Raw genomic sequence first — 19,207 nt, 5'->3', positions numbered from 1 at the left:
TTACAGTCGTGTCCCATCGCTGCAACTCCCGTACGGACTCTGGAGAGGCGAATGTCGAGAGCCATGCATCCTCTGAAACACGACCTTGCCAAGCAGCACTGCTTCTTGACACACTGCCTGCTTAACCCGGAATCCATCTGCGGAGGAAACACCGTACAGCTGGCAACCAAAGTCAGCGTGCATGCACCCGGCCTGCCACAAGGAGTCGCTAGAGTGCGATGGAACAAGGACATCCAGCCAAACCCTCCCCTAACCCAATTCTCCCAGTCATGGCCAGCTGCGACAAGGCCTTGGAAAGAATCTGCGTCTGTAGTGACGCCTCAAGCACTGCGATGCAGTGCTTTAGACCTCTGCGCCACTCGGGAGGCCCACTCTTTGCCTATTTTTAAAGCAACAGGACACATTTTTGAGGATGAGCATGCATTACCAGAGAAGAGACCACAACTCCAGGTTCAGAAAATCAGAAGGGAAATGTAAACAAAAATAGAAAGAGAGAATCTTTCATCTGAAATAAGGCAGGTATATTTGCTGACTTTCCACCAGATTTTTCATCAAAAGTCCTACTTTTCCCTTCTGATGATTCATGGGTAAAGTGATAATTAGGGCATTGTCCGTCCTCCTGCTGTGTTTTAATTTGGGGAGAGAGGCCTGCATGTCGCTGATAGAAGGATCTATCTGACACGGCTAGTCTAGCCTGCTACATCTGTGAGCTGCGAGCAACAGCCGCTGGGGAAGATAAGGCCAGACTAGCCGCTCGCCCAACGCTCCACGCAGCGCTCCACACTCTCCTCGCTCCGGTCCCCTCCCCAGTCCCATGACCTTATCTGTGGAGAGAAAGCACCGCTCGGTCACGATAGCACCTGCCAGGGCCAGAGCTGGGATAAAGTGATTATGTGGGAATCATTATCTCAACCCCCCCCCCCCCCCCCCACCCCCAAAAAATATAGATCTTTTTTTATAAAAATATATACCTGCCAACATCTGGGAGTAGGGGAGGCAGGCAGGGGCCTCCACAGCCTGATACGCAGGAGCATGCACATACACACTAATCCAATGGGGCAATCTTCTCCTTCTCAGCAGGCAATCCCAGGGTTTGATTTGAGAACATGCTATTACTTGATCATCACACGTTAACTCACGGCGCTTACATGTAGCCATGGAGAGGGTCAGCATGATGAGAGGTTTAGGAGGGAGAAATGCTGGACACACATACATACAGCACATATAAACATGAAAATTACAACTTCGGTACATGTATTCATTCCACTGAATACTACATGGAAGCAGATTCCATCAGATTGGATGATGTCATTGGGAAAAGCTTGAATATACTAACAAATTATTTTTGATGCTGTATTTTTACCCAAAATAATCTTCGATCTTAGTGCACAGTTGAGGCAGGGAAGGCTCTCTAACATAGAAAGCACCTAGAATACAAAAAGGAAATGAAACCAACTGACTGTCAAACTATCATTTCATAGTTTCCAAAGTACCAAATGTGTCACATGAGTGAACATCGCCCTCTACCCCACACACCCGTTACTCTCACATCCACTCTGCTGTCCACCATCTGTGTGCTGGTTTCACTCTGACAGACAGATGGACGGCACATCTGTGTGCTCACATCCCCTCTCACTTCTGTCCCAGCTACACCACACTGCGTGCTCTGCGGGTCAGAGGGGTCCCAGCTGTACCCCCACTGTCGTTTCAGAGAGGAACCCCTGTTACTGATTTTACCTCACCCAGCACATGTGCGCGCACACACACACACACACACACACACACACACACACACATACACACACGCCACTGGGACAACAGAGCAGAGAGGCCAGGGCAGGGAGGCACTTGGCATTTGGACTGACTGAACCACAGTGAGTGAAGACAGGGGGTGAACAACCCCCCCTAAGGCCAGTATCATTGAGGGGCAGAGCTATCCATAGGGTGCAGAGTTGGGGGTAGGGCTGGCTGGGCGGAGGGAAGGAGAGGTGGAGTGAAGGGTGTAGGGAGGAAGTGTTAGGAACAGGAGGAGCCCTGTCTGTGTCCGGAGGGAAAGGGAAAACAGCGCTGCCCGGCCTGGCCCGGCCACAGACACAGCTGGTTCCTGCCAGAGGAAGCCCCAACGGAGGCCGAGGCCTGGTGTCTACCGCTATCACAACCCAGCAGCACTGTTTACCTTCCCCTGGGGAACCACCCCTTTCACACGGTGGGGACAGGACTCACACACAGACATATACACACACCGTGTTACATATACACACACCGTGTCGCGGCTCACACGGGCGCCACTGCTCTGCTTTCCCTGTGTGGACTAGAGGAGGGTTCAGGCCAGTGCACTGCCCCACAGCCGGAACAACGAGGAAACGAGGAGCCACGAGGCTAGCTGACCTCCCCCTGCCACTCACACACACACACACACTGTTACCTCACACACTCCTGTTGAGGGAGTCGGAGAAAGAGAAGGAGAGAGAGAGACTACTGGGTGGAGAGAAAGAGCATCGGACACAGATAATTACACAAGTCTGATGGCGCCGCGATCCATCTGAAGTGACGTGTCGTGGACGGGACAAAAGTATGAAGTAAAGGAAGAGTCATTTGAAGACTGTGTTAGCTGCATAAAGTTAAAAGGAAGTTCAGTTTTTTTTTCTCTGTCTGGCAGCCATGTGATCTGGCTGTGCTGGGCTCATGTTCTAATCATAAACCCAACGGTCTACACACTGACCACAGAGAGAAAGAAAGATAGACCTATCAACTTGTGCGGTTTAGTGTGTCCCCTGACCAGTCAAGAGTTCTAAAACGCACAGAGGACAGGACAACGTTGTGGATTACTGCTGGGGGGGGGGTGCAGAGCATGGCTGCCGAGGTCCACCTGGAACGGCAGAGGAGGTCTGCCGCTCCTCCCAGGGTTCCCACGGTGATGCTGACCAGTCACAGGGGGACGCTGTGCAGACGGAACCCTCACAGGCTGGAATCTGGCAACCCCAACCTGGCAACCAGGAGCCACCGCACAGCCAACCAAGGTAGGTGGTGATCCTTTTCTGTGTTATGAGAAGTACTACAGGCTGTGCCTCTGTTGGCAGCTCGCTACAGTGACGAGTGATTGTGGAGAAACTCCTGCTGTCATTTCTCCTCATTACGTTGGAGTGATTGATGTGTAATCAGATTGTGTTGAGATAGCACCACATGCTCCAGACAAGACATGGAAATTAGCTTCCTACTGTAGCTCCTGTAACTATGGTGAAACGCTTTACCAACTGTCACTTGATTTTCAAGGTCAAAGCAGACTCCAACTTGTTTTCATTACTGAAAGCATAGTTAGCTGTCAAAACCCTACACTGTAAAGACATTAGAAGTCCGGGGCACATATGTCCAAGTGGACTGGGAGGGAAAGGGGTTCAGGCTGGTGAGGACCTGAGGATGGGGACTTCCCTCTGGGCTTCCCCTGGCAGCTGGAGGGGCACACTTCCCTTTATTGTGTTTCTGAGGGGCTAGGGGGAGGGTGGAAGGTGGAGGGTTGGAGATGCTGAGTGAGCCTCATTCATTGTCAAGCCCAGGTCAGGACCCCGAGAGACACTTACTGACCCCATCAGGGCTGTTAGTTAGGTTAGTGGGGTCCCCTCCCCTCACTTCCCCATCCCTCTCCTCTCTGCTAGCTTCTAGCCGTCAGACCAGCACACTCAACTAGCATCACTGGCTAAAGGAGAAATATGGTGTAACACAAAGGAAATGGGAGAGTCCTTGTAATCTTCATCTCATACTTTCTTCCTTTCTCAAATCCACTCTTTCAACACTGAGAGGAGAGGATCGCTTGACTGTTTTCAAGCACACGCTGTCAACAATGTAAATGAAAATCTGGTAATTGATTAAAGTAGTGTAAAAACTGGAGTAGTGCCTTTAGGTAAAAACTTCACAAATCAGTGAGGCCAGTAGCAGAGGAATGCATTAAAAGCATCAGACATTAAAGCTGTACTTTATAGACTCTAAATATTTAAAAGGGGTACCGTCTTAGAGGAGGACTAATACCCAACATAGTGAATTACCTGCGGCAGCTCCCATTTCTTGGCAGTAATGAGCTTTGTGAACATTTCAGTGATAAGCACACTATAATTAGGCTTAGTCATAAGCATCCCCTGTAATTCTCTGATAAAAACCCAGCAGAACTGAGGTAAACGCTGGCCCCATCCGTCAGGCTTGCCTCATGTTCCAGGGAGGAACCCATGTCCCTATAAACAACACTCTTTGTCTGATCAGGTAGTTTACCTGTTTGGGTGGGGGGGGGGGGGGGGGGGGGGGGGGGGTACCGTTCAGGCATCATAATGGTAATGGTCTTGTGATATTTTCTATGTGTGTGTGTCTGTGTGTGTGTGAGGCGTTATGAGACACGGCGCAGGCTTCCTGTGGGGGAGCAGATGTCGCAGGGCTCAGGCACAGCTGCGGCGGATGATAACCGCAGTGGCAGGGATATGTCGGCACGCTGGCTCCTCTCCCTGTGTCTTATCACCGCGCATACAGCACACAGCACACAGCACACCACAATGAGGAACTGCCACCCGCCAAAACACCAGCACACCCTCGCAGCCGGCCCTGAGAGAGGGGAGGGCAGGGAAAGAGAGGGGGGGGGGGGGTAGAGGGAGCGAGAGAGGGAGGATGGAGGGGTAGACTGAATCTAGACAGAGACTTTGAGGGAAAAGGTGGAATGAAATCACAACGAAGCTTTGGATTATGCCTATCATAGGTTTCATGAACGCTCAGCTCTTCCTGATCCTCCATGGCTAGAGAAAGTCATACTGTATGCTTTATGTGCATGAGAGACATTTATGTATTTACAGTGCACACGCTCCAATGGCTACTCGTGTGTTGAGGACATCTGGCTCCAAGGTTGACATATATTCTACCCTACCTCTCTGTCTCCATCAACAACATTATCATCCTCCATTACACAAGTGGATTGTATTACATATTGGTTATCTTAATCTCTTCACATAGATGGGTATAAAACAAGGATGATGGGGGATGGGTCTGTGCCGAATATCATTGTGAAAAGAGAGAAATAGAGGGAAAGAGAGAATGTGAGAGAGAGAGAGAGAGAGAGAGAGAGAGAGAGAGAGGAGGGGAGAGAAGGGGGGGTGGTAGAGAGAGCAGTTATCCTCTCTATTTCCTCTGCACCAGCTTTGCGGTTTCTGTGAAGAGCAGATGTTCACTACTTGATACAGTGCACCATGCCCCTCTCCTTGCTATCTTCAGTCCCAGCACTACCAACTGTCTGCACACACACATTCTCCCTCTCTCTCTCTCTCTCTCTCTCTCTCTCTTGCATGCCAATGTGGACACAATTGCTTGCCTGAATACATGCGGATGTATTCAGGTGCAAACAGAAAACAAGGTAAATTGAGAACTTTCCACTGCTGCCCACTTGACTTTCTCTCCTGTTCCTGCATCCTGCTCTTTAGTAAACACTTCACTTTAACGAGGTGCTATTTCCTGGTCCTTTAGCAGGGCTGGTCACCAGCCACCACTGACCTCAGGGTCTCCTCTTTTCACACACACTGAGATAAGCATAGTACAGTGTGTGTGTGTGTGTGTGTGTGTGTGTGTGTGTGTGTGTGTGTGTGTGTGTGTGTGTGTGTGTGTGTGTGTGTGTGTGTGTGTGTGTGTGTGGGTGTGTCCTCAGGCCCTGCTATGAATTAAACATCATATAGGAGAATTACTGTTTAAAAAGAAGAGAGCGTCATTTTGAGTTCAAATTCCCATCATGCTTCGATGGCTTGAACGGCCACTTTACTGCACGATTGCAAATAGAATGTCAGAGGGTCTATGGATGCAATTTGTAAAACCAGCATCAAACGTGTGCTTGACTAGATGGAGCAATGATCCATTGCGCCATGCTACATTACAGCAGGGGAGCTCTCTCGTCCTGTGTTGTCTATTCTCAGGCATCGTCTGATGACTCTTAAGATGACTTTAAGACGCTCACGACGCTGATATAAAAGCCGTCGCATGACACGCAGCTTCCACGGTCATACCATCTCAAAATATCAACCTTCAATGTGAACATTTGTACTGCGAAAAGCTTTCGCTGCACCTGCAATTACATCTGATAAATATGTGCACGTGACCAATCAAATGGAATTTGATTTGATTTGACATTCCCATTGCCACACCAGTGCAATGGGTTGCATCAGAAAGTGTGCTAACAAACACACAGTATAATCCTGAGCGTGTTACGTTTTTTCATTTAGAGGGAAAGAGACTATTTTGTTTTAACCGCTTCTCCCCAAAATAATTTACTTTTACATTGCTGCCTTTAATGGCAACTCAATAGCAGCGTCCACTGAATGTGGATCCAAGCAGCAGAGCACAATGGAGCTGCGTTCCTTTCAGACGAGAGGCACAGCGGCCCTTATCTCTTTTCAACACGCCAGCCAGCCTGTGACTGGAGCGAGGGGAAAGGATTTACAATGTGTGAGTGGATGAAATGCTCCAGTCCAGACCTCTGTGAGTTCTCTCCCTGTAGAGCCTCCGCTGTCCCGTGTGTCCCCGGTCTGTCACAGAGACCTTCATTACCATACCTACACAATGATCAGCCCCTCAATCTACCCCTGCGCATCTCAGACCAGTCCTCCACCACCATCAGATACAGGCAACGCAACGAGGTGGAGAGAACAAAAGATGGACAGGGAAGAAAGAAAGAGAGAAAGAGAGAGGAGACAAAGCCAGGTCATTTGTGTTCATTAATGCCATCAAAGGTAAGTCAGGGTCTGAAGACGAGTGTCAGGAAACGAGGGAGTTCAGTTCATTGCGAGCGATAAATATAGTTCCCACCTTGTGTTTCTGTTGTGGGGGTGTTATCAGACGCGCCACATGGAGGGTCATCCCATCCAACACATCACCCAACAAAAGACAAAATTAAGAAAAGAATGAGGGGCTGTCATTTGGGGAGCTGACAAGCCGTCTGCCCGTATTCCCAGAGGAGAATAGCATGCCGTCAATCATAATGCTATCATGGTGACAGGAATCCTTTTTGGTTTCACCCCATGCCCCACACACTGTCACTCACGGTCCCCCCTACTCACCCATCACCTCTCCAACATCCGGTACTATTTTTTCTAATTAAACAAAAAGACCTAGGTAAACATAAAGATATTCAATCTAAAACATACCTTTACGTTCAGTTGTACACACGCACGCGCACACACACACACACACACACACACACACACACACACACACACAGTGTGTGTGGCCCTCAGATGGACCTGCAGGGCCAGCACAGGCAAGGCTATAACTCCCCAGCAGGAGAGAGAGAGAGGGGCTATAAACACTCCATCAAGTCCTGGGGCGATCCACCATCCATCTCCTTGACAACCCAAATCCCAGGATGCCACATGGAACCCCTGATAGGACTCTGATGGGTTACTTGCATTGGGGAATGTGTGAGGGTGTGTACGCGTGTCTGGGTGTGTGTGTTTAATTCTCCCACCATTCTAAGCCCAATGCAGCAGTTATAGTGTTGGTGTCTGAATTATTAAAACAGCCAAGGTAAATATTGAGAAATTGGTTCTCTTCAGAAATGCATGGATTGGTGTATATACAACACACAACTAGCTCTCTCGCTCTTTCTCGAGAAATCCTAGATCTTTTAGTAGAGACCTGGCCTGAATATGTTTCCAAATCTGAGTGAGGCAGACAGAGCTGTAGGATCTCGGATTCATCTTAAGGCTGCTCACTGGATGGATCAGACTTTGATATGGTAGATAGAGAATCATAGCAGCTGTCATAAAGAGAAGAAAAAATGGATGGAAAGTACTGTACAATATACCTTATCAGTTCTCCCCCCAACTGAGAGCAATCATTTTAGGCCACAACACACTCACTCACTCCAGTCCCTTATGCTTGGTTATGATGGCGGATAGAGATCCCTGTTCCTACTGGTTTGCTTATGGGTCTGTGGCCATTCACTAATCATATCAATTATCATAAAGATTATCATTGTGATGGATTACCTCCAACTGTATAACCTGTTTGACATCTGAAATGGTCAGTAATACACAGGAACAACTCATCCCCTTTAGGCAGTTCCCCTTACCTGTATCTGAGAGGACACTTCACACTCCGGACACCTGACAGGCTGGTGAGACAGGACACACTGGATAGCAGCTGTCTCTGTGTACTCTTGACTGACTTTGTTAGTTCTGTAGACATAGTAGAGGTGAGGAGGAGAGTGTTTGTTTTGTCTTCAGTAGGCTACCCCTCTTCCTCCGTGTCTGCAACAAAGCGTAAAGGGCACACAGGTGTAGAATTCTCAGCTAGTGAAACCAGATGATCCTGGCAGATATGACGTCATCGTTTTAGCACAAAGTTGTTCAACTATGGCGCGCGGGGGTTCAACGCATCAATAAATGAGCACCATTTACTTTGAGAATTTTTCCCATTTCCGGCGTCTGGGAGCTACAATTGGGATAGGCCACTGTGCTAATGCAAATAGGCCCACACGGTAGGTAAACGCAAAGCCATCATATGTATACAGATAGGCCTACCGCCTATGCCTTCACAAAAAATACAGCATGAACTCAAATACACACACACTATGAGGATGTCGGATGGAATGACCGTTTGCCTGCAGATCCAACCTCTGACTATATTATTTTTACAGACACCTTTCAGCCAAACGCACCTTTTGTGATAGCTACTGCACACTGTTATTTTTTTTATATTTTTTTTTATCTATTTAGTTGTCTATCACTTGCATTCTTTGGTGAAAATGAATAAATGCTGCCTTGACCATGGGCGAAAGTGTCGGGGGAACAAGATCAGGCCTCCCTAGGCTAAAGCAGAAATCTTGTATTTATTTTTCTACCATTGTCTATTGAGAAGTTAGAGGAAAATGTCCACTGATTGTCAAGCGTCTGAACGAGCAGTTAATTGTGAGGCCATTGGTAGAAATTATGAGATGATGTTGATGGCATTGCATGGGGAGATTGCCTAGGCGACGAGTGAGGTGGTTTTGGAGCTGGCGTGTGATGATGTGAGGAAACAGCGGCCCCCTTGGGTAGACATGGGGTAAATGATTCTCTATGGGGAAAATGTCAAGACAATATAGAATGCATACCTGGTATTATCGCCTACTGTAGGCGCCCGTATTTACACTTTATCAAACCCCTCTGACCATTTGATATCGGCTATATCTCCTAAACTAAAGTATGGAATTAGGCTAACTTAACACTAGGCTACAAATATTCGTTGTTTCTTTGCACATAAAATAGGCCTATGACAGTGAAGAGAGTTAATAAATCCAATCGGGCTGAAGTAAAAACCTCATACATTGTATTTCTAGAATTGACAAAAGAACATGATGTAAACGTCTGCACTTGTTTCGCGTATAAATCAATAGCCTATATGTGTATGTGTGTGTGCATGAGGTCATAGTTCCATGAGTTTCAACATGCGGGGGGAAAAAATACAATATGGAGATAAGACGCGTGCTGTCAATTGTCAATGCTATTGCAGAAACGAGCAGAAAGGTGGCTGTCAACTCGTAGGTCTGAAGAGAGAGAAAGAGAGGGAGAGAGAGAGCGATAGAGAGAGAGGTTAGGAGCTCCGTACGCATCCTGCTCCAGATGGTGATTTAAACGCAGACAGAAGGCTACAGAGGGATAGAGAGAATCACAAGACTGCACACTAGACCCGCGAGCTCAAAATAATCGAAAACTACCTAATGAACCAAAACACGAAATGAGCGACAACAAAGACAACCATTTAGGCGTTCGAAATATGATGAAAGATTTTTACTGACTGGAGTTGACAACAGCATCTCAAGCCATTTGTTTCAGTGGAATGAGCGGTCCTCGATGCCTGAACAGTTGGATCGGTTGGCAATGACGGTCTGAGAAGCGTGGTGTCTGCTGAGCAAAATCGAGTGATTCTTTCGGCTTTGACATGATCAAACAACGGGAGACTCATTTTACGGATATATAAAGACTTGATATTGTAAAGTCATTTGGACGACTGTGTGCCAAACAACGGTTTCAAAGTCGTCTACCGAGGAGTAGCATTTGGAACAAGAGGATCCATGCCCAAATGAATTTCATATTTTTACATTGGATGTAGCCTACGGCGCGCATCGGACAAGGATTTGTGAAGTAGTCTATTTTCTCTGACAATTTTAAGATTACACAAAATATGTATATTTTGTATCAGTTTGCCGACGGTGAGCACAAATGTTAATACATAGCTGAATCAACTATCACTGTGGTTTCTTTACTGTATTAGCCTATCCTTGCTAACAGAAAATGAGATCTGAAGCAGCTTACATTTAGATAACGAAGAGAAGTTGTGATTTCCCCCCCCCTCAAAATCCAGATAAACTGTTGGTTTTTACCATCGAAAACGGACAGTAAACCAAAGACTTCTATGTAACTAAAGGATCACAAAGCTCTGTCTAGCTTTGCGATATAGTTTTCAATTTATATCTAAGAAGTGAATTACCTCATCATTTATTGAACCGAAAAGTCAACAACACCGCTTTGAATCCAAAGGAAACACATATTTTTTTTTTGTTTGACTGTAAAAGTGTCGAATTGGTCATTTTTTTTCTCTCTCTCTCAATATCTTTCATTATCAAAGAGAAGGAATAACACCTTAATGAATGGTGTTCAATATCTCCGAAGGCTTTATCCTTTCTTCCAAATAATGAGGATCGGGGCGTTATAATCGTCATTATTTGGTCTGGATTATCTTCGCTGCAATTACCTCAGCCTGAACCCGACCTTCACAAAGTAAGTCACACTATTAGGCTTCATGTTTGTTGCAAATTATACATTCTAATTGTGTGCTTGTTTGATGCGAGAGATACGTTTGGGCACGGTTGCTTCTGGCATGAAGCACGAAGCACATATTGCATATTATTTTGTAGACTATTTTGTACTCTGTGATTTTGACACTTATTTTCTGAACTATAGCCTCGGCTAGATGGTGAGGTTGGGTGATAATCACTATTTAGCTAGGTAGCATAGCATAGTAAAGACGTGATTTTACATGTCCCTGATGTTAACATAGCTGCATAAATTATTATGCAGATCTTTAATTATAACCAATACTATTCCTATATTATGTTAAATAACATGTAAAAAAGTTCGATTTTCAAGGGCAATAATGCAATTCCCTTATCGATTAGAAATAATGTGTTATTATACCGTTTTTCTTGACTTTTTTTTAAAAATAAAGCTGTTGACTCCTACTTTCGTTGTTCAGGTTTTCCGCATTGTCAGCTATTTTTACAGGAACTTTCATTCATGTTATTAAACTGTAAACATTAGTGTTCAGTATAGTTTCAGTGCTTTCCCATTGATGGCGTTGAATCCAAATGTTTCCATTTGAATGGTTTTATTTTGACACTGCAGTCGATGTGGCCTGTTGGATGATGGTTCTCTTATTTGGAAAAACATTTTTTTTAAATTATAGGCTAAAACAATTGTGCTGAAGTAGAATTTGTGATGAAGAGGCAACAACGTATCAGCCAACTTGAACGCATTGTAGCTTCAATAAGCCATATCAGACACTTGATAATACAACTTTTCATATGTCTATAATATTAGTGGTAGACTAGTATCAATAACTAGTAGGCATATTTCATCGCAAACAACAGAGAAGTTAAAACGTGTAGACGTCGATATAAATACAGGCTATGTATTTTAGCACATTTCCTAGCAATGTTTGTTTATAGCAAATGTTGGGCCATAAGGCGTCTGCCTTTCTCTGGATACAGGTGGTCTGTAGATAAATTCGTTCTCCCAGATATAGTAGGCCTACATTAATTAAACTAACGGCACACGATGTGGTGTTTCTGCTGGTGCATATGAGAGCGCGCGAAGCTCCTTGTGTGATGGAACACGGAGGCGTAAATATACAGTTGTTGGGTCGGGTTGTGGTTTTTAGGGCTTTGCACTCTAGCATCTCTTGTGTCTTCTTCCTGTGGTGGTGGTACCTGTACCTCACCACAACTCCCACACCAAAGTACCGACTGAAAGTAGTAATGCGTTTGGATCGTAGGCGTCAGCCTTGGTTTTCTTTTGATATCTTGTGGGTGCCTTCCTTGAGTGATACGTGATTGAAGGAAGGAACGATGCATGTTCAAAGTATTCGGACCAGGCCCTGCCCTGTTGTCATAAATCAGTGGAAGGGGCAGTAAATAACCTAAATCTCATGGTCTGTGATATATTATTTTATTTTATATATTTATACTATATTATCATGTGTTACAGAGGCATGGTGGATTATGTATTGCACACAAACTGAATGGGCCAAACCGTTTCTAGAAGCCTAGGCTAACATGTGAACATAACCTGGAATAACCTGATCATATCCCATGGTGTGAAATTCTGGAATAGGTGGCCTAGAATTGAAAGGCCTCTCTCACCTCTCTTTTCCCCTTCAGCCGCACGTGAACCCCCCTTAAGCACATGCACTTACGCCGATCTCCTGGGTGTGATGATCAGACTCCACAGTGGGTCAATTGCCAGATATTCAATTCACAAAAACGCCGCCTCTCAGTTTTAAGGCCAGAAAATGCAATATGGAGCTGGTGTCTGTGCCAGCCAGGATAATGAGTGAGCAGAACTGTATTGGGCATCAGAGAGTAGAAGAAGAGCACATCGATGAGACTGCCTATTGGTATTGATGCCAGACAGACAAAGTAACAACATTTCTCTAGCCTAGTGAAAGAGAAAATTAATTGGGCTGGAAACAATATTATTTAATGAAACATCTCAAACTAAATGCAATTAGAAGACATTCTAAACTAGATATACACTGAGTATACCAAACATTAGGAACACCTTCCTAATATTCCAGTTGCACCCAACCCCATTTTGCCCTCAGAACAGCCTCAATTTGTCAACACATGGACTCTACAGGGTGTCGAAAGCGTTCCACAGGGATGCTGGCCTATGTTGACTGCAATGCTTCCCACGGTTGTGTCAAGTTGGCTGGATGTCCTTTGGGTGGTGGACCATTCTTGATACACACAGGAAACTGTTGGTGGGTGAAAAACCCAGCAGCGTTGCAGTTCTTGACACAAGCGGTGCGGCTTGGCACCTACTCACATACCCCGTTCAAAGGCTCTTAAATCCTTTGCCTATTCGCCGATTCAATTGAGACATACACAATCCACGTCTCAATTGTCTCCCCCCGTTCATCTACACTGATTGAAGTGGATCGAACAGATGACATCAATAAAGGAAAGCTTTCACCTGGATTCACCTGGTCAGTCTATGCCATGGAAAGAGCAGGTGTTCTTAATGTTTTGTATACTCAGTGTATAAAAGATGAATAAATATAACTTAAAGAAAGATTACTCTGTGTAGATGACTCATCTTGGCCAAAAAGTCACTCACTTGAGCCTGCACGAACTCTGATATCCATCAGTGGATTCTTCTTTGTAAAAACAGAGGACATTTTCTCTGACATCACATGAATTGACTATTTAATTGGCCCTGGCGGTAAAGATCAGCTGAATAATTGAACAGCTGATAATAGACAGACAATAGATGGAGAGATCCAAAGGTGAAACCACACTACAGCCGTTCAGCATTACCGCACATTACCACCAAACATCCCCACCGCCCGCCACTCTTCTCCAAAGGCAGATGTCCCCACTTCATCATTAAGTGCCTCTCTTAAAGAAAACCATTCATTACCCCACTGGAGTTTATTCCGTCTCTGCTACTATCACACTCATATGGATGTCTCCCTCCCGTTTAATGGGCAGACGGAAAAATACCACAGGAGAAAAAAAAAAAGTTTTTTAAAAGAGATACGTGCTCTTGTGCCAAAGCCACATGCCAATAGAGAGATGTTGTAGTGCAGTGATGGAGTCTCACCGGCCTCCTCTGGACAGAAACAGAGAGGCAGACCATGCAGTGATGGAGTCTCACCGGCCTCCTCTGGACAGAAGCAGAGAGGCAGACCATGCAGTGATGGAGTCTCACCGGCCTCCTCTGGACAGAAGCAGAGAGGCAGACCATGCAGTGATGGAGTCTCACCGGCCTCCTCTGGACAGAAGCAGAGAGGCAGACCATGCAGTGATGGAGTTTCACCGGCCTCCTCTGGACAGAAACAGAGAGGCAGACCATGCAGTGATGGAGTCTCACCGGCCTCCTCTGGACAGAAGCAAAGAGGCAGACCATGCAGTGATGGAGTCTCACCGGCCTCCTCTGGACAGAAGCAGAGAGGCAGACCATGCAGTGATGGAGTCTCACCGGCCTCCTCTGGACAGAAGCAAAGAGGCAGACCATGCAGTGATGGAGTCTCACCGGCCTCCTCTGGACAGAAGCAAAGAGGCAGACCATGCAGTGATGGAGTCTCACCGGCCTCCTCTGGACAGAAGCAGAGAGGCAGACCATGCAGTGATGGAGTCTCACCGGCCTCCTCTGGACAGAAGCAAAGAGGCAGACCATGCAGTGATGGAGTCTCACCGGCCTCCTCTGGACAGAAGCAGAGAGGCAGACCATGCAGTGATGGAGTCTCACCGGCCTCCTCTGGACAGAAGCAGAGAGGCAGACCATGCAGTGATGGAGTCTCACCGGCCTCCTCTGGACAGAAGCAGAGAGGCAGACCATGCAGTGATGGAGTTTCACCGGCCTCCTCTGGACAGAAACAGAGAGGCAGACCATGCAGTGATGGAGCCTCACCGGCCTCCTCTGGACAGAAGCAAAGAGGCAGACCATGCAGTGATGGAGTCTCACCGGCCTCCTCTGGACAGAAGCAGAGAGGCAGACCATGCAGTGATGGAGTCTCACCGGCCTCCTCTGGACAGAAGCAAAGAGGCAGACCATGCAGTGATGGAGTCTCACCGGCCTCCTCTGGACAGAAGCAAAGAGGCAGACCATGCAGTGATGGAGTCTCACCGGCCTCCTCTGGACAGAAGCAGAGAGGCAGACCATGCAGTGATGGAGTCTCACCGGCCTCCTCTGGACAGAAACAAAGAGGCAGACCATGCAGTGATGGAGTCTCACCGGCCTCCTCTGGACAGAAGCAAAGAGGCAGACCATGCAGTGATGGAGTCTCACCGGCCTCCTCTGGACAGAAACAAAGAGGCAGACCATGCAGTGATGGAGTCTCACCGGCCTCCTCTGGACAGAAGCAAAGAGGCAGACCATGCAGTGATGGAGTCTCACCGGCCTCCTCTGGACAGAAGCAAAGAGGCAGACCATGCAGTGATGGAGTCTCACCGGCCTCCTCTGGACAGAAGCAGAGAGGCAGACCATGCAGTGATGGAGTCTCACCGGCCTCCTCTGGACAGAAACAAAGAGGCAGACCATGCAGTGATGGAGTCTCACCGGCCTCCTCTGGACAGAAACAAAGAGGCAGACCATGCAGTGATGGAGTCTCACCGGCCTCCTCTGGACAGAAACAAAGAGGCAGACCATGCAGTGATGGAGTCTCACCGGCCTCCTCTGGACAGAAGCAGAGAGGCAGACCATGCAGTGATGGAGTCTCACCGGCCTCCTCTGGACAGAAGCAGAGAGGCAGACCATGCAGTGATGGAGTCTCACCGGCCTCCTCTGGACAGAAGCAGAGAGGCAGACCATGCAGTGATGGAGTCTCACCGGCCTCCTCTGGACAGAAACAGAGAGGCAGACCATGCAGTGATGGAGTCTCACCGGCCTCCTCTGGACAGAAACAGAGAGGCAGACCATGCAGTGATGGAGTCTCACCGGCCTCCTCTGGACAGAAGCAGAGAGGCAGACCATGCAGTGATGGAGTCTCACCGGCCTCCTCTGGACAGAAACAGAGAGGCAGACCATGCAGTGATGGAGTCTCACCGGCCTCCTCTGGACAGAAGCAGAGAGGCAGACCATGCAGTGATGGAGTCTCACCGGCCTCCTCTGGACAGAAGCAAAGAGGCAGACCATGCAGTGATGGAGTCTCACCGGCCTCCTCTGGACAGAAGCAAAGAGGCAGACCATGCAGTGATGGAGTCTCACCGGCCTCCTCTGGACAGAAGCAAAGAGGCAGACCATGCAGTGATGGAGTCTCACCGGCCTCCTCTGGACAGAAACAGAGAGGCAGACCATGCAGTGATGGAGTCTCACCGGCCTCCTCTGGACAGAAGCAGAGAGGCAGACCATGCAGTGATGGAGTCTCACCGGCCTCCTCTGGACAGAAACAAAGAGGCAGACCATGCAGTGATGGAGTCTCACCGGCCTCCTCTGGACAGAAACAAAGAGGCAGACCATGCAGTGATGGAGTCTCACCGGCCTCCTCTGGACAGAAACAAAGAGGCAGACCATGCAGTGATGGAGTCTCACCGGCCTCCTCTGGACAGAAGCAGAGAGGCAGACCATGCAGTGATGGAGTCTCACCGGCCTCCTCTGGACAGAAGCAGAGAGGCAGACCATGCAGTGATGGAGTCTCACCGGCCTCCTCTGGACAGAAGCAGAGAGGCAGACCATGCAGTGATGGAGTCTCACCGGCCTCCTCTGGACAGAAACAGAGAGGCAGACCATGCAGTGATGGAGTCTCACCGGCCTCCTCTGGACAGAAACAGAGAGGCAGACCATGCAGTGATGGAGTCTCACCGGCCTCCTCTGGACAGAAGCAGAGAGGCAGACCATGCAGTGATGGAGTCTCACCGGCCTCCTCTGGACAGAAACAGAGAGGCAGACCATGCAGTGATGGAGTCTCACCGGCCTCCTCTGGACAGAAGCAGAGAGGCAGACCATGCAGTGATGGAGTCTCACCGGCCTCCTCTGGACAGAAGCAGAGAGGCAGACCATGCAGTGATGGAGTCTCACCGGCCTCCTCTGGACAGAAGCAAAGAGGCAGACCATGCAGTGCGTAGCTCGCAGGCTGCTGCCTGACAAACACCAGTCCTCATAGACCCTAAGAGCCCCACTTTGAGGCATCATAACTCTCCCCACAGTGGTAACAGAAACATACTGAAGCTATGACCAGGGGGTTATACAATATTATAAACCGGGTGGTTCAAGCCCTGAATGCTGATTGGCTGAAAGCTGTGGTATATCAGACCGTATACCACAGGTATGACAAAACATTTACTTTTACTGTTCTAATTATGCTGGTAACCAGTTTATAATAGCAATAAGGCACCTCAGGGGTTTGTGGTATATGGCCAATATACCACTGCTAAGGGCTGTATCCATAAGAACAGTGGTATATTGGCCATATACCATACCCCCTTGTGCATTGCTTAACTCTAGGATCGTAGTCAAGCATGTGAACTAGAATAAAATGTAAGTTGCATACTGTATTTAAAAAAAATACAGATTATTTGTGACATTCACTTAGTTACACAGGAGAGCGTTGCCTGGTCCCCATGCTGGTTGGTTTGCCAGTGGGGTGGGGAGCGTGGTGGGGAGCGGGTGGGAGCGTGGTGGGGAGCGGGTGGGGAGCGGGGTGGGGAGCATGGTGGGGAGCGGGGTGGGGAGTGTGGTGGGGAGCGTGGTGGGGAGCGGGGTGGGGAGCGGGGTGGGGAGCGTGGTGGGGAGCGGGGTGGGGGCGTGGTGGGGAGCGGGGTGGGGGCGTGGTGGGGAGCGGGGTGGGGAGCATGGTGGGGTGCGTGGTGGGGAGCGGGGTGGGGAGCGTGGTGGGGAGCGGGTGGGGAGCGTGGTGGGGAGCGGGTGGGGAGCGTGGTGGGGAGCGGGGTGGGGAGCGTGGTGGGGAGCGGGGTGGGGGCGTGGTGGGGAGCGGGGTGGGGAGCATGGTGGGGTGCGTGGTGGGGAGCGGGGTGGGGAGCGTGGTGGGGAGCGGGTGGTGAGCGTGGTGGGGAGCGGGTGGGGAGCGTGGTGGGGAGCGGGGTGGGGAGCGGGGTGGGGAGCGGGTGGGGAGCGTGGTGGGGTGGGGAGCGTGGTGGGGAGCATGGTGGGGAGCGGGTGGGGAGCGGGGTGGGGAGCGGGTGGGGAGCGGGGTGGGGAGCGGGTGGGGAGCGGGGTGAGAAGTGTGGTGGGTAGTTGGGCGGCGGGCTTGTGCATGTGACAGGTAATTATTGTAATTTGAGTGCGGGCGGTGCAGGTGAAGTTGGCCGTCTTCTAATTAATGAGAGGAGCAGATGGCAGTGGGCGGGAGCACGCAGCCGGCCGGCAGAGTATGTGTGTGTGTGTTTGTGGAGGGGAGAGGAGTGGAGTGGAGAGAGGGTCAGCTGGTCAGCAGAACACACAGACACCTGGACACACAGGCCAAACGACAATTGCCAGAGCAATCATCCCTGAATACGGCATATACTGTACTCTGCACAAACACACCATAGCAACACTCACTACCATGACAACAGGATGACTAGATTCTCATCTGTGTAAAAATAATGCATTTCATAGAGACAATAGTGTATACTAAATCTAAGTAGGAGATTGGTCACCATAAGTATATGGGAGGCATTGAGTATAACAGTGAATTAAGAACACAGCAACTCTGCGTGTGGTGATTTGCTCCGTGTGCGGAGGCTGCGGTTTGTAAACCACCTGTGTGTTGTGTGCAACAGGGTATTTACCGGGAATGTTCCACCGTCCTGGAATCCCAACCTGTAAGCAGCCGGCAGATTACCCTGTGAACCTAATTCCTATAATGCATTAATACTATTGTGCAATTACATGACCAGGGTACCACCCGGAGAGGCTACGCACCAAGAGACCTGCACACAGGTCAGAGCTGTCAGGGTGTGAGCACCCAACTGTTTTCATGTATCTGTCCGGTATCTCACACACAGCTCTGTCCTCTCCCATGATTTAAACATTAGCGGCCAAAGAGCGCGTTCAAGTGTCAGTTACGTTCCCAGGGAGACGAAATTCATCTCAAACAGAGAAAGGCTTTCTTTGGACGAGCTAAATAAGAAGTAAAGGCCTTCTTTTCCTCTTTTGTTTATCTGGCAGCGTCTGGCCATGATGAAAAGTGCAGCAGCTGAGAAATCCATAATCTTAGGTAACGTGTGTGTGTGTGTGTGTGTGTGTGTGTGTGTGTGTGTGTGTGTGTGTGTGTGTGTGTGTGTGTGTGTGTGTGTGTGTGTGTGTGTGTGTGTGTGTGTGTGTGTGTGTGTGTGTGTGTGTGTGTGTAAAGAGAGGTGCAGACCGAGACATTGACACTGAGATAGTGTTTTGGACAGGATTGTGTCTCAAATCACTGGGTTCTGAGATCGACAGTGAAGTCTTGTTCTCTGGTAAGAGTGATAAGGGAGAAGGCCATTGTTCATGTGTAT

The 19,207-nt window shown here is 48.5% G+C and overlaps 1 protein-coding gene across 8 annotated transcripts in view; it reads left to right on the top strand.

The window, feature by feature from the left end:
- The first annotated feature begins 1,834 nt into the window (after positions 1-1,834).
- The window catches only part of LOC110526302 (protein CBFA2T3), a 65,550-nt gene continuing 48,177 nt past the window's right edge, over positions 1,835-19,207 (top strand). Inside the window, exons 1-2 of one of the 8 annotated variants that reach the window (XM_036980644.1) lie at positions 9,175-10,207; positions 10,668-10,775. Coding sequence is in view for 7 of the 8 variants with exons in the window: in XM_021607135.2 (XP_021462810.1) it covers positions 2,852-3,020 (169 nt within the window). In the remaining variant the exon portion in view is untranslated. Of the gene's footprint in view, positions 3,021-9,174; positions 10,208-10,667; positions 10,776-19,207 lie in introns of those variants that run through there. The other 7 variants (XM_021607135.2, XM_021607131.2, XM_021607134.2 and 4 more) reach the window with 7 other exon arrangements.

This window comes from Oncorhynchus mykiss, chromosome 6 (assembly GCF_013265735.2).
Source record: "Oncorhynchus mykiss isolate Arlee chromosome 6, USDA_OmykA_1.1, whole genome shotgun sequence".
Classification (NCBI taxonomy): domain Eukaryota; kingdom Metazoa; phylum Chordata; class Actinopteri; order Salmoniformes; family Salmonidae; genus Oncorhynchus; species Oncorhynchus mykiss.
The sequence above is the reverse complement of the archived record's forward strand: the minus strand, read 5'-3'. Positions and strand labels throughout refer to the sequence as shown.